Here is a 24,836-nt window from a genome sequence, read left to right as displayed (position 1 = left end):
TCATGTCAACCATGTCCTTCTTTCTGTAGTATTTTAATGTTACCTATGCATCCTGCAAACCAGCAGCCTGAGAGTCACCCTGAAACCTTCCCCAACCCTCTGCCTCCCTAATCTTTCACCTCCTGAATATGCCCTGAATCCATCATTCTCGGACCTTCCATATCATCACTGCCTTATTCGAAGCCTCATCCCTTCTCTCCTGCACTACTGCAATAACCTCTTAGCCGCTCCTACTCTCTAATCTCTTTGCTCTCTGCTTCACCGTCCATACATCCTTACCACACACGTGATCATTCTAAAAAGTAATTTGATTGGTGTCACTTCTCTAAGCCCCTGCAATAGCTCCCTACCAATAAAAGGATTATCTCCAAACTCCTGGCCAAGTGTACAGGTCCTCCATGCTCTAACCCTCCCTTCCCACGCCAACCTCATCTCTGCCAATCTTTCATGATTGTCGAACATTCCAACAATGAGAAACTCTTATAATCTCAAGAATATTGTAGGATCCAGACTCCAAGATGGTCCCCAATGATCCCCACCTCCTGGTGTTCACGACCTTGGGTAGTCTTCTCCCACTTTGTACCAGAGTTGGTCTGGGTGACCAATAGAATGGCAGAATGATAACAACCTAATCACTCCTGAGATTAGGTTATAATGACAAAGGCTTCTATCTTGGACTGTCTTTCTCTTGGATTACTTGCCCTATGGAAAGCCAGCTGCCATGTCATGTGAGTAACGCTATAGAGAGGTCATGGTGAGGAACTGGAACCTGCTGGCAGTCACGTGAGTGAGCTTGGAGACTGCTTCTCCAGCCCCTTCCGATGACCGCAGTCCCAGTCAACACTTGAGAGCAACCTCATGACACACCATAAGGCAGGACCATCCAGTTAAGACTCTCCCAGATTCATGACCCTCAGAAACTATGTGAGATCTCAGATACTTACTACTGTAAGCTGCTAAGTTTCAGAGTAATTTGTTATTCAGCAATAGATAATTACTACAAAAATCATCTTCATTTAAATCTTTCTCTTGTACATTCCTTTATACATGATATATACTATCCATCCATTGCCACCATGCAAGCCTCAGCTAAAAAGTCACTCACTCTATAAAGCTGTCCCACTCCTCCTCCATACCCTGTCTGCACTGTCATTTGTGTTTACACAGCATCTGGTACTTAACTCCACAGTGACCCTTGTTACATTGTCCTCTGTGGTGGACTGAATAATGGTCCCCCCATGATGTCAATGTCTTAATCCCCAGCACCTATAAGTGTTACCTTATATGGCAAGAGGGACTTCACACATGTGATTAAGTTAAGGATCTTGAGATGGGGAGTTTTTCCTGGATTATCTGGATTTCCTGGGTTACCTGGATATCATCATAGAGACCCATATAAGATGGACCCAGGAGGGGTCAGAGTGAGGGGAAAAGGTGATGTGACCATGGAAGCAGACACTGATATGCTTTGAAGATGGAGAAAGGGGCCACAAGCCAGGAAGACAGGCAGCCACTCAAACCTAAAAAGGGCAAGAAGACAGGTACTTCTCTAGAGCTTCCAGAAGGATGTGGCCTCCTGGCACCTGAGTTTAGCCAAATAAGATCCATTTTGGATTTCTGATCTCCAGATCAGTAAGAGAACAAATATGTATTATTTTAAGCCACTAAATTTGTGGTCATTTGTTACAGCAGCTATAGAAAATGAACACATCCTGTATTTCTTTATTTATCCTGCCCTCCTACCCCCTGCCCCATACACAGTAGACAACTCCTTGAAGATTGTGTCACATTTATCTGTCCCCAGGACTTAAAATAATGCCTGGCACATATCAATAAATATGTGTTGGTTAGTCAAATAAATGAACTAGTCTAAACTCTTCAGGTTACAACTTGAATATTTCACCATACAGTCACCCCTCAGTATCTGCGGGGGATTGGTTGCAGGACCCTCACAGATACCAAAATCCTCAGATGCTCAAGTCCCTTATATAAAATGATGCAGTATAGTCACCCTCTGTATCCATGGGTTCCTCATCTGCAGATAGAGGACCAACTATATAATCAAAGGTAATGACTTCCTTCAAGCAATTTTTTTTTTCCTGGTAAAATGTCACTGGTTTTCATAGATCCAGCTAGAAATACGATTCCTGTCTAGAAAAAAAAAATCTCAAAAATCTCTTATCCTTGGAGCAAAAGAATGTCAGAGGTTATCTCCTGGGTGTAATGACTGAGATAGAATATATTTCTGGAGTAGATCCTTTTCTTCTTAAGTGCGAGTCCTAAAAGAGGCATGAAATTGTGGGCAGAGTCCAATGCAGTAACACAAACGTAAGTAAAGGGCTGAGATTTCCATAAATATAGGTCATCTAATACATATGGAAGGTGTAGACAATTTGAGCAACAGTGTTCTTTTGATTTGCTCCAGAAGGAGAAAGCAGTTCAGAGGCAGAACTGCTATGTAGGTGATGAAGTCTAAGCTTTTGGGTTTTTCACATGCATAGGTCTCTTCCAAGGCTCTGTCTTTACTTTTGTATTCATACTTTGATCTTCCTTTCCTTAAAGAAGGATTCTCCAAATTGTATAATCTTCGGGACCAACAAAACCTAGATCTCCCCCTACTCAGGAAGAACATTCCATCGTAGACCTCTGTTAGGAATAAAAATAACTGACTTGGGTAAAAGTCGGGGAGGGACTTGGACACACTTGTCTGTTAAGCATACCTGGGGAGGGCTGGTCATTTATGCTTCAGGAAAGGAGCCGACACCCACCCAGCTGCCACCTTTTAGAAAGGTAAAGTTAAACAATGAAAATTATGCAGGAAGAGTTATATGTTTGTCCTTCCCAAATCTGTTTGATTGTAAAATCAGGTGTGTTGCTTTAAAATGTATAGATTCCTGGGCCTTTCCCCAGATCTACTGATTCAGTCTCAGTGGTAGGGCCCAGGAATCTTTAAGAAAACTCCACCTGTGGGCACCAGTGTGTTAGGGTTTCTGAAGCATAATTTTGAAATAATGGTGCATAACTCTGAGAATTTCTGGAAGGAAGAGCAGCCTCGGTCCCAGAAATGGGGTGGGGGAGTTCCTGAGCTGCTTGTTGTTGAGAGAGACACTTGATCAATAATTTATAGTCTGGGTAGCTCTTTCCCTACCCTCAAAAGTGCATCCAATTAAATGAAAGATCAGCATCAGCTTCCTAAGACCAGGCCCAGGTAAAAGAAGATGGACTCCAAGATGCTGCCTTCAGGTGGCCTCCAAGGATGTGGTCGTGTTCATCGCCCAGGAGGAGTACCGCCCTCTGCATCTGCAGGGACCTGCATCAGAGCAGTGGGAATCATTGCTTCCTGGACTTCCATCTTCCACACCTGGAATGAGTCTGGGGGCCACAGGGAGAGGCTGAGGAGAGCAAGCCCAAGGGCATCCATGTACAGGACAGAGCTGCAGTTTAGAAAGGCAAAGTAATGGGCTCAGGGTTACCCAACCAGTAGATGGTAGATCTGGGATGATGTAGGACTGAAAGTGTCAGGGAGAAATAGACAGACTTAGTTACACACAGCTAAGAGAGTTTGCATCATAGGGAATTAAATGTGCAGAGTCTAACCAGTTGATGAAAATACAAAACGAGCTGAAAGCAGTCATCTCTGCTTCAGTCTCACAGTTTGTTGGGGAGGAATGTGGGGGGCAGGGATAGGGAAGCAGAAACCTACCCGGGGCTTCTCTGTAGATGTACAGAATGGAGAAGGGGGCCCACTGGCTAGATCACAGAGGGGGCCTGTGCAGGTGCTGAAAACTTGAGCATTACCACTTCCAGTCACATGGGGAAGACATTAAAGGAGAGAGGGTGGAGAGGAGCGTTGGAGAGGGAGTTAAGAAGGGGTCAGCAAGTCACAGCAAGTTAAAAAGGCTAATCCAGAGGCAGAACCTCACTCCCCACTAATGGAGGTGGGATAGACCCCAAGAGAGTGGCTTAAAAAAACAACAACTCTGTTACCTTATTCAAAGGACTCAGCATAAAGGAGGCCCCATGACCTTGTATATTATTAGAGAGGTAACATAAAAAAGATATATATTTCCTCTGATTCACAAGACACCAGCTTCCAGGAATTAATAAAAGAAAGTGTAAATCTCTCAGTACTAACTCGCAAATTTTGTAAACCTGGCACGTAGCAAGGAATCAGAGATGGGTCAATACTTTCAGGACAAATGTACCAGAAAGAGCACGAGGTGAAAGGGACTGAGTCAGAGGCAGTATCAGCTTCTATTTTCAGAAAACAGCAGCCTTGGACACAAACCAAAAGGCAGGCAGTATGCAGGCACCGGCCCTGAGACCAAGCCCACATCAATCTCTGGTCACAGCTGTGCACAGAGATAGCAAATCGCTCTTTCCTATCTGAGGAACTAAGATAAACACTGCATGACTATACAGTTCTTCCACAAAGAAAACTTGCACCAGTGGGCACTCTGCCTCTGGGTTAAGACTCTTTCTGCCCTCCCCATTGATCTGCAGCCTCTAGTGCTAAGTTCTTTCCCAGCCAGAGAACACTTGCTTCCCATACTGGACATGCTTAGCATTCGGGAACTCTCTTATCTTAGCAGCTAGGTAGAGGCAGAGGCAGAACCCAAGCAAGAGCCTTCACACTCTGACTTCAGATTTGGCTTTGTTTGTCTTTCTTGTAAACCTGGATCTGTGGAAACCCAGGCCAACCATCCATCCACATTCATCTAACCGGGAAGGTGTCAGCACTAATGCCAGGTACTGGGGAGAAAGAGTCAAAGACATTGTGGGACCAGATGTGAGTGTGGTACTGCCATTATAATGGTCTGACCATGAACTTGCTACCTCACTCTCTAAGCCTCAGTGTCCTCAACCTTAAAATGCAGCTGAAGATAGAGCTGGATGGGGAATTAGAAATAATATGTAAGTTGCCTACAACTGCTCCGTAAGTGGCATTTATTACTATTATTACAGACTGTTAAAGGAGGAGACATCTGAGTACACTGAAGTTGACAATGTAGTGCTATTTTGCACCATGATATATTTATATGATATTTCAGAGAGCAGAGGGGAGGCTTCTAAATCAATACTGGGCAAAGCTGTAAAGAGAAGTTTCAGAATTTTGATGGATGGGTAGGAGTTAGCTAGGTAAAGAGGTAGGCAGAGTGTTTCTGGGCAGGGAAAGCAGCATGTACTAAGACACGGAGGCGTGAAATGCCATTATGCACAGTTTTGGAAGAAGGTCCATGGAAGTAAAGAAAGGATTAAGGGGGTGGCTGTGACCCAAAGAGGACCAAAGGGGCCAAAGCACAAAGGGCCATGTGCTAAGTTAAGAGGGTTGAACTTGAGTCTTGATGCTGGGGAGAGACATGGAAGAGTTTTAAGTATAGAACTATGATCGTATTTGTGGAAGGAGTAAATTGGACAGAAGTCAAACTAGTGGCAAATGCTTAAGTTCCAGCTGACAATGCAAAATCCAGGGCTCATTTAGAGACACCTATTTCAGAGCTGCAATGTCATAAGAACTGGCATTTTAATTCAGTGCCTCAGTGTAAATCTTATCAACAATAAATTTGGGGAACAACTGAGATGCAGTATCGAGTGATGGATAAGAGTATAGACTCTGGACTCAAATTGTGCTTGAAACAAGTCTCTGCCACTTCCTAGCTGTGTGATCTTGAGCAAGGTATTTGTGGATCTCGTTTTGCCCATCTGTGAAACAGGAATAATAATAGTACCTGCCTCAAACAGCAGCTGTGAGGATTGTATATGGTTAGAACAGTGCTGGACAGAGCAAGCACTCGTTAGTGTTGACCAGTAGTTAGGGGTGGAGGTGGTGCAAGGCAGGCTCTTTGGCCTCCAAGTCACTCTCCATGAGACAGTCACCTTCATTGACTTCTTGGCTCTGACCCTACGGACACGGATTAGCTGTCAGTTAAGCCACATGCGTGACAGTAACTCCCAGTTACTCATTTTATGTAAAAATACCATTTTTAATACTCACTCGAGCATCAAGTAAATTGTAATGCTTCAAACAGCTCAGTTAATTATTTCAAGCACCACAGGACAAATCTACATTGTCATACTTAGGGTTTGTTTGGTGTTTTTTCTTTCTACTCCCATCTATTTCTTAATATATGAAATATTCAGTGCTTACAAAATAATATATGCAATATGTATGTTACAAACTCTCATGACAAACCCAGTGAAATCACTATTCTGGAACACTGCACTGAGGATCCCTATGTGCCTGCTATGGTCCCCCAAATTCATATGTCTTAACCCCCAAAGTAATGCTATTTCAGAGGTAGGACCTTTGGGAGATGATTAGGTGATGAGGGTGGAACCCTCTTGAAAGGGATTAGGGTACTTATAAGGAGGTTTCAGAGAGGGCCTGTCCCTCTGCCATGTGAGGACATAATGAAAAGAACCAGGAATGAGCCCTTACCAGACATCAACTCTGCCAGCATATTGATCCTGGACTTCCAGTCTCCAGAACTGTGAGAAATAAATGTACATTGTTTATAAGCTACCCAATTTATGGTATTTTATTATAGCAGCCTGAACAACTAAGCTAGTCTTATATTAGTTTCCTATTGCTGTTGTAACAAATTACCTCAAATTTAGATGTTCAGTGGCTTAGAACAACAGAAATTTATTACCTTAATGATTTGGAGGTCAGAAATCTGAAATGGGTCTCACTGGGATAAAATCGAGGTGTCGGCAGAGCTGCCTTCCTTTCTGGAAGCTCTAGACTTTTCTAGCCTCTAGAGACTGCCCACATTCCTTGGCTTGTAGCCCCTTCAATCTTCAAAACCAAGAGTGGCTGGTCAAGTCTTTCTTAGGTGTCATCTCTCTAGTTTTGACTCTCCTGCCTCCATCTTCCACTGTTAAGGTTCCTTGTGATTATTGGGCCCACCTGGATAATCTCCTTATTTTAAGATTAACTGATTTGGCAACCTTAATTGTATCTGCAAACTTAATTCTCCTTTGCCATGTAACCTAACATATTCACAGGTTCTCGGGATTAGGATGTGGACAGATATCCTGGGGTAGAGGGTGTTATTCTGTCTACCACAGTATAAACCTAGGTGCGGAATTGTTGAGTAATAGAGTATATGTATCTTCAACTTTATATGATAATGTCAAATTATCTTCCAAAATAATCACACTAATTTACAGCCCAGAAAAATAAGAGTTCTGATTGTCCCACACCTCACAACACATCTCCTCAAACTACTAAAATTTTGCCAATCTGTTTGGTGTAAAACTGCATCTCAGAGTTTGAATTTCTATTTTCCTAATATTGAGATTGAATATCAATATTTTTTTGGCCATATGGGTTTCCTCTTCTGTGAAATGCCTGTTCATCCATTTGGTTGTGAGCTTTTTTTCTTGAAATTTGTAGATTCTTTTCTTCTTCTGGATATTAGTATTTTGTCAGTTAAATGTGCTACAAGTATTTGTGATATATTCTGATGTACCAAAGTTTCTAATTTTATTGTGCTCAAATTTCTTCAATATTTTTCTTTATAAATTACATTTTTGTGTCTTTTTTAAGAAAATTCTTTCTTATCCTGTTGGCATAAAGTATCCTATATTTTTGGTCAAAAATTTTAAGGTTTTTCCTTTCATATTGATGTCTTTAATCTGCCTGAAGTAGATTTTTTTGATATGATGTAAAGCAAAGATCCAAGTGTATTATATGTTTCACCCACGTGGGTAACCAATTATCGCAATGCCAATTACACTTATCTGCAATGTCATTTCCATATTAAACACACTCATTTACTTTTACATTTATCCATGCATTTAAACGATGATATATTTTATCACTCATGTTAAGTGCTTCAGAGTAAGAGAAGTCCTCTATATATTTTAACTTAATATTTTTATTATTTCTAATTGCTTATACCTTAGGAAATAACAAACTTACATTACCACTAGATCCTTCCCTGCCCCTAGATGTCTGATTCTGAGTTCAGTTATCACTACGGGCCCAGCTCTCACTATACAACATCCATTATTGTAGGTAAACCAATATCATCCTATGTCTCCTGTTCAGGTTTTTCTCCTGCTGCTGAGTCTGTCTCCAGTTAGCCCTAGTTCTACTGCAAACTTCATGATTTTAATTCAAGGATCTATGACTATTTCTCTCAGAGACCTACCTCCTCCTTTTCATATCTCTAGGCAACTGCTATGTTTTGGAGAAAGTCAAAAAGTTTGACCTTTGGCTAAGGAGATGAGATTGTACAAACTTTTCTTGCTTAATACCATCTGCCTGGGAATAAATATCTCTTGATGGGAAGAAATAAAGAGAGGAAGGAAGGAAGACAATTTTTGGAAAATCTGTATATATGTCCTTCCCACTATAGAGAATGTGAGGGCAGGTATCCTGTATTCCAATGATGAGTTTCCATGATTGTGGGTAGTTTCAACAGACAGCAGAACTGCTATCTACTCATTGTTATAAATCCTGTCTTATCAACTATACTAAAATTAACCTGCATTTTCTAACTGATTTATGGTTTGTTATCATGTGTCAGTCCAATTCTTGCAGTCAGGGACAGGTATCACCTCTTTTGTAAACTTTCTAGACTAAACAATATCAGCAATGTTCATTCATTTCATGTGGCAAAACAGATCTCACACTGTTAAAAACAAAAACAAAAATCCTGGACTTGTTCTCAAGTATACTCTTGGCACTTCCTACAGGTGTGATGGCCAGCAATACAGGTGTGAATCTTAGGTATGGCAATGTTCACAAGGAATGTTTAGCTTACTAGTATTTACAGGTTTTTCATGTAAAGTATATGGATCCATCCTCAGTATCAGCACATAAAAGCTACATTAGTCCCTTATCAAACCTTCTACTGTCCAACTGTTGCGCTGCACCCCGCAGGCCTGCAAGTCCTGTACTTGCCCAGCCTCAAGACCAAAGAAAGAGCCTGGAGTCAGAGACATCAGTGGTTTTATGGATAGGGGATCATACATGTCTAAAGTGGCAGGGGGAGGGAAGTTACCAGTTATAGGGGGAACTGACTTCAGGTTGGCTCACTGGTTACCAGGGAAACCAGCAGAGAAACACACCCCTCACCACCCCTTTGATAGACTATCAAAGTGGAGATAGTTCTGATCTAAAGATTAGAAGAATTGCCAGCTGGGGCCGGAAGCAAGTACACAGGCATTTACTGATTAGGCCCTATGATTGAGAGGGAAGGTCAGTCTTGGGAGTAGGGTGTAGGTGAAGGAGGGGATGTACAGAGAGCAAGAGAACAGCCATCTCGGGTGGCCTGAACATACAACATCACATATCAAATCTTGAGTGAAAGAACAAATATTTATAAAACATTGTTGAATGAGCTTATCTATGAAACAGAAACAGATTCACAGATATAAAGAACAGATCTGTGGTTGCCAAGGGTGGGAGTGTGGGGAGGGATGGATTGGGAGTTTGGGATTAGCAGATGCAAACTATTACATATAGGATGGATAAACAACAAGGTCCTACTGTATAGCACAGGGAACTATATTCACTATCCTATAATAAACCATAATGGAAAGGAATATGAAAAAGAGTATATATATGTATAATTGAATCACTTTGCTGTACAGCAGAAATTAACACAACATTGTAAATCAACTATACTTTAATAAAATAAATTAAATAAGTTTTAAAAATTGTTGAAAGAAATGCAGTTTATCTGTAATAGTTTCTTAAGGCTGACATAATAAAATAGCACAAACTTTATTAAAACAAGAGAAATGTATTCTCTCATATATCAAGTGTTGGCAGAGTCAAGTACCCTCTGGTGGAGGTTCCTTTCTTGCCTCTTCCAGCTTCTTGTAGCCTCAGATGTTCCTTGGCTTGAGGCAGCACAACTCCCATCTTCACCCCCCTCTTCCCTCTGTGTCTCTGTGTCTTCACATAGCCTCTCCCTCTCTATGTCTTACTTCTTCTTACAGGGACACCAGTCTTATAGCACTAGGGCCCTCCTACTCCAGGAGGACCTCATCTTAACTAATTACACCTGCAATTATTTTATTTCCAAATAAGTCACATTCTAAGGTGCTGGAGGTTAGGACTTTAACATACCTTTTGCAGGGACACAATTCAGCCCGATAACAGTATTTATTCCTCCAAAGAGAACATTTTACCTTCCAAAGAGGCTTGAATCACACTGTCTTAGAACCACAGGAATTTGCTTTCTCTGGACTATTTTGGATGCCAGGTTTTCACTTTTCATTAAGCAATGCTATAAGAAATAGCTTAAAAGAGTGCCACAATTGTATTTACTGATCAAATTCATTAAGAACCCTGCCCCATTTGATTTTTTTTTTTTTTCAGAACTCAGTGTTACAAAAATTTTCCCTTTGACTAACTTGCAGGTTTTCTTTTAGAGTCACTGGGAATCATATATCTAATTATGTGGATTTTTTTCTTGCTTTGGTTACCAGGAAGCTTGAAACTTCAGCCATAACTTAATATTAATAACTTTGAGGATGCTGCAGCTACATATGTGTATTTTTATTTCTCCTCTGGTGTTGAAACTTTATTTTCACTTGGATGTTAAAATTTTTTTTTTTTTTTTTTTTTTTTTTGGTATGAGGGGCTCATGATTGTTGTGGCCTCTCCTGTTGCGGAGCACAGGCTCTGGACGCACAGGCTCAGCAGCCATGGCTCACCGGCCCAGCCGCTCCGCAGCATGTGGGATCCTCCCGGACTGGGGCACGAACCAGTGTTCCCTGCATTGGCAGGCGGACTCTCAACCACTGTGCCACCAGGGAAGCCCTAAATAATTTTTAAAAATTGCTTCTTGTATTGATATTATTACCAGTCACTTGAATACTTTGTTAAAAAATGTACGTAACAGGTAGAAAAAAAAGAAGTAAATCTCCCTTTCTCTCCCTCTGCCTCTTTCTTTCTCTCTCCTTGTCATTCACAGCAGATTTTCCTGTTGTTCCAGCTGATCCATCACTGAATGACTGCTCGAAGATTATGAGCCATCTATAACTGGAACATTCTATATTCCAGTTTACATTTTAAGTGGATGATTCAAACAGTACACAGGTAAACAGGGAGCAGGAGGCAAGAAAATGACTCACTTTATTCTTGAGCAATAAATTTGATCTCACTGACTTCCTTCAAAGATTGAAAAAAAAAAAAAAGCCCAAATAAAAATAGCACAGGACCCATGCAACAGTAAAAGGTAAAAGAAATCTGAAAAAGCAGAGGAAATAAACAAGGAAAAGAAAAGAAATCACTGAAAAATCACACTAAAAGCACCAAGGAGTAGAACTTAAACTGAAGAAAATTGAACATGGAGGGCATGTTTTTTTATTGAAAAAAAATCACATAAAATTTAGCAGAACATGAATATAGGTGAATAGAATACAGGTGATCACAGAGAAGATGAAAGATATGAACAACAGACAATGGAGAACTGACATATGAATGACTGTTGTCTTTGAAGATGTGAATGAGTAAATGGAACTGTAAAAATTTACATAATAGAAGAATTTTCTGAAATAAAGCAGATCTTAAAACTACACTTTGAAAGGGCTCATCACATTCCAAGAAAATTTAATAAAAGCTTTTTTCTAGAACTTCAAGGATTGAAAAAAAAATCCTACAGTCATCTAGGCAAAGGGAGAAAGGTCATCTTCAAAAACAAAGAAATTAGACATATTCCAAGCAATGTCAGATGCTAGAAGAAAATAGAACAGTGGTTAATGAATATTGAAGCGGGAAAAAAATTCTATACCTGGTCTAACCACCTTCCATGTGTAATGGTAAGAGAAAGAAATTCTCAAACATACAAGAACTCAAGAAACATAACATTTATGCACTTCTGAAAAATTTATCCGGAAAAAAATTCAAGACAATGAATAGATGAGTAACAATAATGAATTCATGAATGAGAAAGTCATGGGGTACAAAAGGTTTGGCGATGAGCTTTGAATCTATTTATACATAAATTATATTTAAATAACCCAGTATTCTATGTCATAAAAATGAAATATAATTGTTATAATGCCTAAAAGAAAAATTACATAATGTAAAGAATAATATTTCGATGATAATAGACTGAAACAAGAATCATATTTGCTCTCCAAGCTAATAGAAAATGGGGAGAGAAGAAGACAGTCTAAGTAGATTAGTTTCATTGTCTTTCGTCATTTCATGTCTAAGGTAAATTGAGAAATACAAATGTAAGCATACTATTTAATACACTTTACAACTTCCAAATTGCCAGTCTGGTAGGTGACCTTCTAAAGGGGCTCCCAGTGATCCCCACCTCCTGGTATCCATGCCCTTATGTGTAGGCTGAACATAATGACATGCCTGTAACAAAGAAAATGTGGCAAAATGATGAATTCATTCAGAAGTGCTTCTGAAATTAGGCTATTAAAGACTGTGACTTCTGTCTTGCTTACAATCTTTCTCTGACTCTTCTGGCATGCTTCTTTCATAAAGCCAGCTACCATGTTGCGAATTGCCCTATGGAGAAGTCCAAGGGGCAGGAAACTGAGGCTCTCAGGAGCCCATGAGGAACTAAATCCTGCCAACAACCACAGGGGTGAGCTTGAAAGCTGATCCAGCCCAAGTCAAGCCTTCAGCTGTGAATGAAGCCCAGTTCAACATCTGTGAAAACTGGAGTAGTGAAAACCCTAAAGCAGGGGACTCAGCTAAAGCCATGCCAAGATTCTTGACCCACAGAAAGTATGTGCTAAAAAATATGTGTTGTCTTAAGCTGCTAAGTTTTGGGGTAGTGTGTTACACAGCAATAGATAACTAATACACCGAGGAAGATAAAAATAAAACAAAAACAAAACAAAAACAAAGAAAACACAGTTCCTAAAGCAAAAGAGAAAACAAAGGAACAATAAAGACTCAAAATGTAACCAAACATAACAGGTAAGATTAAACATGCCTAACTAAAATAATTTCAAGTACAATAAAATAAACTGTTCCAAAAAATGATTAAATGGGACAAAGAGAGTCACTTTAAAATGGCAAAGGATACAGCTCACAATAGTTACTGCTAGTATGAATCTTCATGTACCAAATACTATAACCTTAAATACATAAAGCAAAACTTCAAGAAATAAGAGAAAAAATAAAACGTTAGGTGATTTCAGTGAATTTTTAAAAACTATTGAAAAATCAAGAAAAAAATATGTATGGATATTGAGGATGTGAATAACATGATCAAAAAGACTGATGGTAATATATGCTACATAACAGATGCTCAGTAAATACTTAATTTCTATTTTATATAAGTATTTATTGAGCATCTGTTACATAGCACATATTACCATCAATAGCAGGAAAGAAAAAAATACAAATATTTTAGATACCCATGTAACATTTACAAAGCAAAATCATATGCACAGAAGAAAAAATGTAGACAATATATACCAAACATTTAATAGGAATTATTCTAGGAATGGATTTATTGGGAATTTTCACTTTATATTATTAATTTCTGATTGTTTTAATTTTTACCACATCGTTTGCTTTCATAATAAATAAATAAAATTTTTAAATGTTCCTTCTCCTCTTTAGAACACTCCTGAATATTTCCATTGTCTTTCTTTCCTTTCTTATGGGAAGAACTGTCTCACCTCCCTTCCGAGGATAAACGTCTCATAGTTCCATCTTCTCTGGAATGTCAGTCCATCAATTATCCCCTCTGCTCTGAACTTCCATGTTTCTGCCTCTAATGGCTTCTTCACTTCATCCTACAAACAGCTGTCTCCTGTCCCCAAGCCTAGAGCATCCCTTCACATTACAAGCCCAGATTCCTCCTGGCCGTCTTTGCCAAAATTCTCTACTCCATTTCTGCAATTACAAATCCACCTCTTCTAGACATTCAGTTTCTACTGAATCAATATTGTTTACGAGGCTTTGTGCTTAGAGTAGTTACCAACTTGCCCCCAAATCCTCAACTCCATCAAAAGGGTTAACTCCATCAAAAAGATCAAGGGCAGAGGGGGAGGAGACTATGCCCTATGAATATAATAAGTCAGTGTCTCTCCTGGCAGGAGCCAGGAATGAGCACTGCACCAGGGCTGAGTCCTCCCCTCCACAGGCCTTCAACATTCCACCAAAATGGATTAAGAATCCACCTGATTCTCAGACCTTTTCGCCTCCATCCACAGAGTCAGGGAGCCCAAACACTCACTCCTACTCCCTATACTCACAGCCTTCCCACCATTTTATTTTTTGACTCCTCTGGGACTGATTACAATATCCCCTTTATCCCTGTCTATGTCAATCACCACAAGAAGTCCCAGACTCCCAGGTCCCACCTGAAGTCTCATTACCACAAGGCTCCGAACATCCCCTAATCTGTCTCCATCTTCCAGCTTCCCCAATCCCTGAAACTCTCCCAAAGTGCCCTCTGGAATTCATGAGTCCTCTCCCACATCACTTTCCATCACTACCCCTCTGGTTCAACCCACTATTATTTCTTGCCTCTATTACTGCAATAGCTTCTGGCCTATTTGGCTTCCACCATTGCTATCTGTGATCTATCCCAGAGAGATCAGCCAGAATAATCCTTCAAAAATATGCCTGAATGTTATTGCTCTGCTCAAAACTCTCCAGTAGCTTCCCATTTAATTCATCATGAAAGGCAAAGTTGTTGTAATGTCCTCCAAGCCCTACATCCCCTGTTCCAACCCAGAGGTCATCCTCAGTCATCCTGCTTCTCACCCCCAACTCTCTCTAAACCAGCCACACTGGCATCCTTGCTGTTCCCTGGAAACTCCAAGCACATACTCACCTTGTGACCTATGCCTAACTCTTCTCTCTCCCTATTCCCTCAGAAATCCACAAGGCCACTCTTTTACCAACTCCCATTCTTTTTCTTGAATGTCACCTTCTCAATAAAATTGACTATATTTAGCACTCTCTCCTGCATTCCCAATCTCTTTTATCTGCTTTATTTTTTCATAACATTTGCCACTTTCTAATATATAGAATATACTTATTTAGCTTATATTTATTATTTATTGTCTGCCTCTGCCACACACATTAGAATGCAAGCTCCATAAGTGCAGTAAACTTTTTCTGTTTTATTTATTGATGTATCTCAAGTATCTAGAATGGTGTCTAGTACGTAGTAGGCACTCAAAAGATATTTGTTGACTGAATAAATGGTCCGCAGCCTTGTCAAACCTAATGCCCCTTTGAACAACAAATATGAGTTAATAACCTCTTTATCTTTGTGAAAGGAAAGTCATAAGCTACCTACACATGTAATTTTTTAAAAATTCAAAGCAATGCCTTCACTGTAAAATAAAGGATAAAGTAAACATATGATTCAACATGGAACTGCTCAGGCACCCCTAAACTAAGACACAATGAAGTAGTCAGACGCTTGCATCCAATCTGTAGAATTACCATGAAATGGGCAGCACAAAACGGACTGTATTGGTGACTCAAATTCCAGGAATGGCATTGCCATTTCACTGTGTGAAAAAGTTGATGTTTATATATAAAATAGATTCTAGGCTCAGGTAAATATAAACAGGTTTTTCATCCACGTGAATGAGCAGTGGGTCAGTCAAGTCACACAGGATGTGGGACAATTCTTTGCTGGGCAGGACTGCCCTGGACATTTCAAGATGTCTAGGGTCTTTGGCCCTACCAACTACATTCCAGTAGTTCCCCACCCGAAATCACTGGGACAAGCAAAATCACTCTGGTAAAAACCCTGGGTTTAAAAATCCTATGGTTCTAATATAATGAACCAAGTACATAAAAAGTGCTTTGTAAACTGTAGAGTGCTCTACAAACGTAAGGTGCAATTATTCACTCTCCCTTTGCATGCCCAGGGCTTCAACTGAGTGAGCCACAGAATAGGTGTTCCAAGCAGAGAATGCCACGTGTGTATTCGGGGTGAAGGCAGAGTAAGGCCCTAAACAATATGGGCTTGGCCCGGGAAATCTCTACTTGTCATAACTGCCAAAACCCAGGAAAAACTTCATCAGAGTTGCCACGTGCGAGTCAGACGGGAAGAAAAAAAATGGTATTAGCCTGAGGACCCCCAATTTAAAAGTCTCTCTAGGAGTGTTTCCACCTCCAGCTCCCAGGAGGTTTTAAGTTCTTGCAAATGTCCTCCCTTACCTTCTCAACGCCCCGGCCTCGTCCCTTCCCTTCCGGGCCTCTCGGCTTCCCAGCCGCCCTAGCCCTTGGACCCCTACCCTGCACGCGGAGACTACAAGTCCCGGCGTGCCCCGCGCGCCCGGCCGGCTGCACTGGGGCTGGGCGCGTGGCGGCCGGCGAGCTCTGTGCGGGGTAAAGCCTCCCGGCGCCGGCCATGCGGGGAGGTAAGTGATCCGCTCGTGGTGCGAGCGCGCTGGAAACGCGCCCGTCTTCCCCCCTCTCCAGGATGGAAGGAAACGAAGAAAGCCACAATAAAAACCGCCCTGCCCTCCCTCGTCTCTGCTGTGTGTCCGGTGCTCCTGCAGCTTGTTGCACCCCCGAGCGTGGAATCTGTCACCCTGGAGTGGAACTGGGGGCAGAAGCGTGCCCGGCTCCGCGGAGAGCTGCGGCTCACCGGGGTCTGCGGGGCAGAGCTCGCAGGATGGGACCGGGAGGTGGCACGGCTCGGCTGGACTCACAGCGAGCGCCACACCCCCCTACTCCCTTTCCAAAGACGAGCTCCCCCGGGGAGTCCCCAGTCTCAAGGACGAACGGTTTCTTCTTGAAAGTCTTAGCCAGAAACTTTCTTCTCTGTCACCAGTGCCACAAGCGAGTCGTTTGGTTATCGGACGGGACCGGCTGGTCCAAGAGGCTCTCTGGCATCTCCTCTGCTGCCCTCTGTTCTGCCCCCACTGCCCCCTCTCCAGGCCCTCCTTAGTTTTCCTTGAGATGCCCTTGGGGACCCGTTGAGCTCGGCCGTGCCCTCGGGCGGCATCTCGAGATTACTTCTGCAGCCCTGTGCACCCAGGTCTGCGCTCTGGGACGCGGGCTGGATGCGCCTGTGGGCCCACTTCTGGAGACAAGGCCAGCGGGAGTTTCCTGCGGGAGGGCAGTGGGTCTCTGGGGGATGAGGGCGGATCAATAAAAGCAGGAGATCGAGGCACCAGTTTCCCGTCCTTTCTGACCCATCTCCCCTGCTATCTGAGCCCATTCCCAAGTGTCCCTGAAAGTTATGCACCAGAATCCTAGCACGAGGATCTCCGAAGTTATTTTAGCACATCCCATGATATCCTGGATCAGAAGGTCTGGTCGGTTTGCGTGTGTATCTGTCACTCTACGCTTACACACTACACACACACATACACACAAACACCATGCACACTACACATTCTGCCAACACACAAATACCACACACTACACACACCACAAACACGCACATTACACAGCGTACACATACACTCATCACACACACTGCCTTTATGCTATGCACCACACACAACCAGACACCACACTACACACAAATACACATAATTTTTATTAGCAGAGAAGAGGGTTAATATCAAACACTTTGGTGGAGGGAGTGAAGAGGAAGTGGTTGAGTACTAGTATATATACTTATACCCACAAATGTCAGTTTATTCCAAAGTTAGAAACTAGCTGATGAGTGAAACCTCCTGTTGTCAGAATTTGTGGCTCATTTTGTATAAAATGGGATTGATTTTTCACAACACCTCCTGAAACCCATACCCTTGTGTAACAGGCAAACTTTTGATCACAGCAGGCAAGACAGGAAGGGATGTTCTTTTCTATATGTAGGAAGAAATTCCTGGAGAAACTTCACAGAGACCTTTCTCCTGTGAGTGTGTCTAAGGAAGAGTCAGCATAACTACATTTTCTTTGCCTCTTTCCTTTCCAGAGTGGCGTGCTGAACCTGATTTTTTTCTGACCAGTGGCATGACAGTGCTGTCAGGACACCCTCTTCTCTATCCCTTGCCCTCAGGACTCACAACCCAGCGCCCTTCCATTTGAATTTAGTTGGAAAACAGTTGAGAAATTTCAGATCAAGCCCCAAAGCATTATGGAATCGGTTGGTGAAAGAGTGCTTTATCTCCAGAAGAGTTCATCATTTTTATCAGTGGTGGTAAAAAAAAAAAAAAAAAAAAACCCACCTGTTTGAGCTATGCTCAAAAAATGGTACTCCAAAATGTAAGAACATTTAGAATTCTTTCCTAAATTATTATTATTTGCTCTTTCAAGGGGGCAATGACAAAGATGGGCAGAGAGAGCCCTTGACATTTTTCTCAGCGATGATCTTTCAAGAAGTTGAACATTTCTAATATGATTTCTGCAATAAGGGGAAAATTTGACTTTGAAATTCAGGTGGCAAATTTGGATCATAGTTGCTGATCTTCTAGTACCCTTAAAAAGTTCTAAAGAAAAGGGAGACCAGCAGCTTTCTCCTCAATTCTGCCTGAAGTCTCCACACTATTACAGCAGCAGATGACTTTTTCTAGGATCCTTCTTGAGAACCTGTAATTCTCTGCCCTACCTTGAGAGGTTTTGTTGACATCTTGACCTAAAAGTGTGCAAATATTGATTGGTGTTTATTTCACTGACAAACATTTATGTTTCTAGTGTATGTACAGCACATTTGTGGAATGGGAATGTTTCCCTTGAGCACTAGTTCCCAGCCAAGCAAGCAAGAGAACTGTGAGGTTGACCAAGGTGACTTAATCAAAAGATCATGCCCAGCCCCTACTCCATCTCCCACTGACCAGAACAGGGACCTAGGATGGTGGTGGAAGATACTACGAATTTGGGGGCTGGCACAAGATCTTCTTTTTCATATGTAACTAATATAGTACCAGGTGCTCATAGAAAGTAAGTGTTGAATCTGTTGAATTATGCTTTGTACGCAACTGGGATAAACAGTTAAAATGAAACCTCCCAGGCTATTTGTTTTTGTTTTGTAGAATAAGGTTTGTTTTATTTTGAATTTTTTGCTGACTTCATCTGGTAGGATGAATGCCAAAATTAATGTGGGTGTTCTCAGGAGATCTGGTCATCTACTTTGCATCCTCTCTGAAATATGTTACTTCCTGCATTATGAAATAAAAGGATTTTCATCTGGGCAGTGCTTTCCTTATTCTCACAAAGAGGTTACTTAAAAGCCAGCCCTGGAAACTTTGTTGGCGAGTCTCAACTAGGAAGAAAGGGTAACAGGACTGCAGCTTCTGAGTGTTCACTGGGTATAGCGCATAAGCACCAGGCTTTCTCTTATTTTCTCTTTTCTCCTACAGGAAAGAAGAAGAAATAGTTTGACACATGGCATTCATGCTTAGAACAGCAGCAAAGACATATGATGCAGAAACAATGAAGGAGAGGGAGAAAATAAGAGGCTCTTGATATAGCTTGTTTTTCTTTGAATAAGACAGGTGTAGGGAGAATTCTGCAGTTTGGAGACTCATGGTTCATTCACTTCCACTAATTGTGCTGAAGGTAGTTAGTAAAAGTGAACAGGCACACTGTAGCTTTAAAAAGTCAGCCATGAACCAGAAGGCAGTTGGTGCAGCTTGTGTGTGATTCCTAACGTCATGTTGGCTGAGAGCCAGCCTGGTTTTATTTCACTGTGTCAAATTGTACCTCCTTATTGAATTCCTTTGCCAGCCTACTTTGTGAAAGAAAACATTGGGGTTTCTTTGGCTGTTCTTGATAAGCCTATAAAAAATGACATGTTTTAGTTGCTTCTAGGTAGGTTTTCTTTTTACTCTTCCACAAAAAAAGAAAATAATAATAATAATAAGACAATGTAGTGTGGTGTTGCAATCATTGTGAGTGTTTTGTTTTGTTTTGTTTCTGAGATGCTTAGAAAATGGTGAATGTGTAACAGTTTCCAACTGAAGTGAAATCATTTTTTTGGCATGGAGCAAGAAGCACTATCTTCTGTCTACTCTGTAACGGTGTGTGGATGTATGTTAATATCTATATGTATCTTAAACGTTGGATTTCTCTATGGATGATCTAAGTAGCTTAGCGACTGGAAGTTTGTGTGTGTGTGTGTGTGTGTGTGCGTGCGCGCGTGTATCAGCAGTGAAGATAATCCCACACTTACAGTATTATTTGTTAATCATCTACTTCTCTAACAGTGATAAAATCTTGTGAATATACTAAATGATGCACTTGTCATGTCAGAGTAATCCCTAGGGGAAGGAGTGCCGAAGTATAAAGTGATTTGAGAGGAAATGTATTTAATTTATGGCTTCAGCTGCAGAAGAAAAAGCGCGTTTCAGAACTAGTTTTGTTTTTTTTTTCCAGCAGTTTTGTTCGTAGATTTTTCATCTTGCTAATTGCATATTAATTGTGGAGGGATTTTATTTTTTCAGTTTCTTCCTACTAAACAAAAAGACAAAGTGATGGATGCTACTCTATCTCCTTGAATGTTTTGACGATTTTTATATAAATCTAACGAGTTGCCTACCCTGTCTCACACACACACACACACACACCAGCACCACCTTTCTGTGCTAAGGGCTATCTGACATTTTTGTGAGCTTCCAGATTCACCACAGTGTGGCCATCTCACAGACAGGTTTTTGAGGTTTTCATTGAGAATATGTGAGGTAGGGGAATACTTGCTGACGAAAGCTTTAAGTGCTCTTTTGCATCGCAGTGAAAAAATAGAGGAGCAGAGTGGGAGTGAACAGAAAAACAAATACAGTAAGAAAAGAAGAAATCATAGCCCGTGGTGGGAAGGGGAGGAAAAGGGGGATTGTTTTTCTCGACTTTGACTCATTTATAAGTTGCAATGTCTTAAGTGAGAGCTTGGCACCCGGAGGAAGCTGTGCCAGTTCACACAGCACTTGTTTTGAACGAGGATTCAATTTCATTTGCAAATGCTTATTGTCAAGGCAGGGAGTGCCAGTACAGATGAAAGCACCCCAATACGTCTCCTCCAGTTCTTTAGGTTTAATCACGTCTCTCCAGTCGCTGAGGGAACTAGAGATGTAAGCAAACATACGTGAACTGGTGTGAGGCTGTGAAAGGGGCCATTACATTTCCGATTCAGAATATATATTCTTCTCTCACTTTCTAAGAATTAAACACAAGCTTTTCTCCCTTATTGATTAGTTGCTGAAGTCAAGGAACCTTGCAGCCTCCCCATGCTATCTGTTGACATGGAACACAAGGAAAATGGCTCTGTCGGTGTAAAAAAGTAAGTGAAACTGGCTTGTGAGTTCTGCTTCTACAAACAACAGAGGGACTTGGGTTCTATTTTTATGCTTCTTGCTTATCCACTACAATACACTGTTTGGGGGTTGTCTTGGTTGATTGGTCTACGCTGGCCACCAGCCTCCCCTCTCCCCCCAGCCCCAATTGCCTTTTTCTGTATCCATTTCTAAGACAGATATGACTCAGACATCAAACTGTGCATCAGGGTTTAGTGTATCAGCCTTTGGAACAGGGCGGGTTGAAGATTCCAGCCCTGAGTTCTGTATACTGAAACAAAAACACAGAGCAAACATAGACTCTGCCTCCCAGGTCCACAGGCTACATGGAGGGGTGGGGTGGTGGTAGGAGGAAACAGAAAAGAGAGTTTGAGTCTTTTAAAATAAAGTCACCCCTCTCAAAACTGAAAGCTATAGGGAGAGAAGGAAAAAAGCGTAAGAATACTAAGTTTAACGACTTCTCTGTCCTAATTGTATGAACTTGAATGTGGAACATTTCCATATGTACCATTGTCTTCTCTTTTTATATCTATTCTTACAGTTGAAACTTGTGTTTATATTTATTGTGAGTTATATGCTTGATTCTTTTAAATAAGAAAATTTAGTTGCATTATGTAGCGTATTCTGAAACATGCTACGTATTTCAGACTAACACATAAAATATATGGAAGTATATGAAAAAATGTATATTCTCTTTTAGGAGTTATATTTTAGCTATAACCACTTTGCTTACAAGGAAAAAGTATGTTCCGAGACAGTGCTGTCTGTTTCATTTTTCCCATGTCAGTTAGTTTAAAATTGCCTTCAACTTGAGCTTTGGAAGAAACTAATTAAATGTAATCCAAGAAGCTGTGATACCTCAGTGAGGAAATAGTGGGCTATATATGTTTATGAATAGAAGGTGTATTTTACATTAAACTTAATGAAATCTGCTTTTAAAACTTCCCTCGTAATTTATATATCAGTGCCGTGCTGCCATGCTTATTCCCAGTTTTGAAGTTTGGGGTAGGTAGCTGGAGGAGGAATGAAAGAAACAGATGCTTTTTTTAATGTGTTAGTTAGATCAGCTGCTTCGAATAGTACTCTGAGCAGTGATGAAAATGTCCTACACTTGTACTGTCCACAATGATAGCCATGACCTGCATGTGGCAATTAAAAACTTGAAATGTGACTAGTGTAACTGATGAACTGAACTTTTAATTTTACTCAGTTTAAATCAACTTTAAAAGTTAACAGCTTCGGGCTTCCCTGGTGGTGCAGTGGTTGAGAGCCTGCCTGCCGATGCAGGGGACACAGGTTCGTGCCTCGGTCCGGGAAGATCCCACGTGCCGCGGAGCGGTTAGGCCCGTGAGCCATGGCCGCTGAGCCTGCGCGTCCGGAGCCTGTGCTCCACAACGGGAGAGGCCACAACAGTGAGAGGCCCGCGTACCGGAAAAAAAAAAAAAAAAAAAAAAAAAAAAAAAAGTTAACAGCTTCATTGAAATATAACTGACATATAATAAACTGCATGTGTTTAAAGCATAAAATTTGATGTTTTGACATTTGTATACAGCCATGAAACCATTACCAAAATTAAGATAAACATATCTATCACCCACAAAGATTCCTCATAAACCTTTGTAATTTCTCCTTCCTGCTCTTCCCTTCCCTCATATCCCCAGGCAACCACTGATAAGCTATCACTGTAGATTAGTTTACTTTTTCTAGATTTTTATATAAATGGAATTATTCATAATGTACTTTTTTGGGGGGAGGGAGTGGGTCTGATTTCTTTCACCCAGAATAATTAATTTGGGATTTATTCATGTTATAGTGTGTATCAATAGTTCGTTGCTTTTTATTACTGAGTAGTATTTTATTGTATGGATATACAATACTATGTTCACTGTTTATCCACCCACTTGTTGATGGACATTTGGGTCGTTTCCATTTTTTTAGGGATTACAATTAAAGCCGCTTTGGTCACTTGTGTACAGGTCTATGTGTGGACATACGCATTTCTCTTGGATAAATCTCTGGGAATGAAGTGGCTGGGCTGTGTGGTAGGTGTATGTTAAACTTTGTAAGAAATTGCCAAACTGTTTTCCAAACTAGTTGTCCCATTTTACATTCCCACCAGCAGTGTGAGCATTCCAGTTGTTCCATATGCTCAGGAACTTGGTGTGATCACTGCTCTTTATTTCATTAGGTGTGGTTTTAATTTTCATTTCCCTAATGACTGATGATATTGAGCATTTTTTCATGTGCTCATTTTATCCATAGATCTTCTTAAGTACTGTTCAAATCTTTTGCCCATTTCTTATTGGGCTGTTTTTTTAATATATTATTGCATAGAATTTTTATATATTCTGGATACAAATCCTTTATCATATACATGATTTGAAAATATTTTCTTGTGGTGTGTGATTTGTTTTTTTTTCATTCTCTCTACAGTGCCTTTCAAAGAGCAGAAGTTTTAAATTTTGATGACGTCCAGTTTATCAATTTTTTATTTTATGGATAGTGCTTTTGGTGTCACATCTAAGAAATATTTGCCTCACCCAAGGTCACAAAGATTTTCTCTTATGTTTTCTTAGATTTGGGACTATGATTTTTGAGTTAATTTTTGTGCATGGTGTGGGATAAGGATTAAGGTCTTTCTTTTGGTGGTGGTCACAGTGGTTGTTTTTTTTGCCTGTGGATATCCAGTTGTTCCAGCACCAGTTGTTGAATTGTATCTGCAACTTTGTTGAAAAATAGTTGATCATATATGTGTAGATCTATTTCTGGACTCTAGTTTATTCAAATAATATTTTTGTATATATTTATGCCAATACAACACTGTTTGGATAACTATAGCTTTATAATAAATCTTGAAATCAGGTAGTATTAGCCATCCAGCTTGTTCTTTTTGAAACTAGTTTTGGCACTCCTAGTCCTTTGAATTTCCATATAAATTTTAGAATCAGCTTGTCAATTTCTACCAGCAAGATGCCTACTGGTGATTTGATTGGCATTGCATTGAATTATAGATCAATTTAAGGAGAATTGACATCTTAGCAATATCGTGTTTTCCAACTCATTAACATAGCATTTTTCTCTGTTAACTTAGGTATTTAATTTCTCTCAGCAATGTTTTATAGTTTTCAGTTTGCAGGTCTTACACATCTTTTGTCTATATCCCTACGTGTTTCATATTTTTATACTATTATTAATAGTAGTGCTTTTTAAATTTAAATTTCCAGTTGTTTGTTGTAGTATATAGAAATACAATTGATTTTTTTTATATTGACCTTGTATCCTACAACCTTGCTAAACTCATTTATTACTTCTAGTGGCTTTTTCATAGATTCTATCAGATATTTAACATAGACAGTTATGTCTTGTGAGTAAAGACAGTTTTACTTTTTCCTTCCCAGTGTGGATGCCTTTCATTTCTTTTTCCTACCTTATTGCACTGAATAGGACCTCCAGTAAAAAGCTGAATAGAAGTGGTGAGATTAGACATCCTAATTTTGTTTCCAATGTTAAGAGAAAACATTTACTCTTTTTCTTGTCTTTGTTCTTCTGTATAAATGTGTCTTTCTTTTCTGTCTGCTTTTAAAATTTTCTCTTTATCATTTATTTTTGAGCAATTTGATTATGAGACTCCATGTAGTTTTCTTCATCTTTCTTGTGTCTGAAGTTTGTTTTGTGTTTGGGAT

At 40.5% G+C, this 24,836-nt stretch overlaps 1 protein-coding gene across 2 annotated transcripts in view; it reads left to right on the top strand.

The window, feature by feature from the left end:
* The first annotated feature begins 16,268 nt into the window (after positions 1-16,268).
* Positions 16,269-24,836, top strand: part of SAMD13 (sterile alpha motif domain containing 13) — a 47,806-nt gene continuing 39,238 nt past the window's right edge. The window contains exons 1-2 of one of the 2 annotated variants that reach the window (XM_059047593.2): positions 16,269-16,332; positions 21,056-21,140. In XM_059047593.2, the coding sequence (XP_058903576.1) occupies positions 16,323-16,332; positions 21,056-21,140 (95 nt within the window). In that variant the 5' untranslated portion in view covers positions 16,269-16,322. Of the gene's footprint in view, positions 16,333-19,589; positions 19,679-21,055; positions 21,141-24,836 lie in introns of those variants that run through there. The other variant, XM_067041361.1, reaches the window with a different exon arrangement.

This window comes from Kogia breviceps, chromosome 1 (assembly GCF_026419965.1).
Source record: "Kogia breviceps isolate mKogBre1 chromosome 1, mKogBre1 haplotype 1, whole genome shotgun sequence".
NCBI classification, from domain to species: Eukaryota; Metazoa; Chordata; class Mammalia; order Artiodactyla; family Physeteridae; genus Kogia; species Kogia breviceps.
The sequence above is the reverse complement of the archived record's forward strand: the minus strand, read 5'-3'. Positions and strand labels throughout refer to the sequence as shown.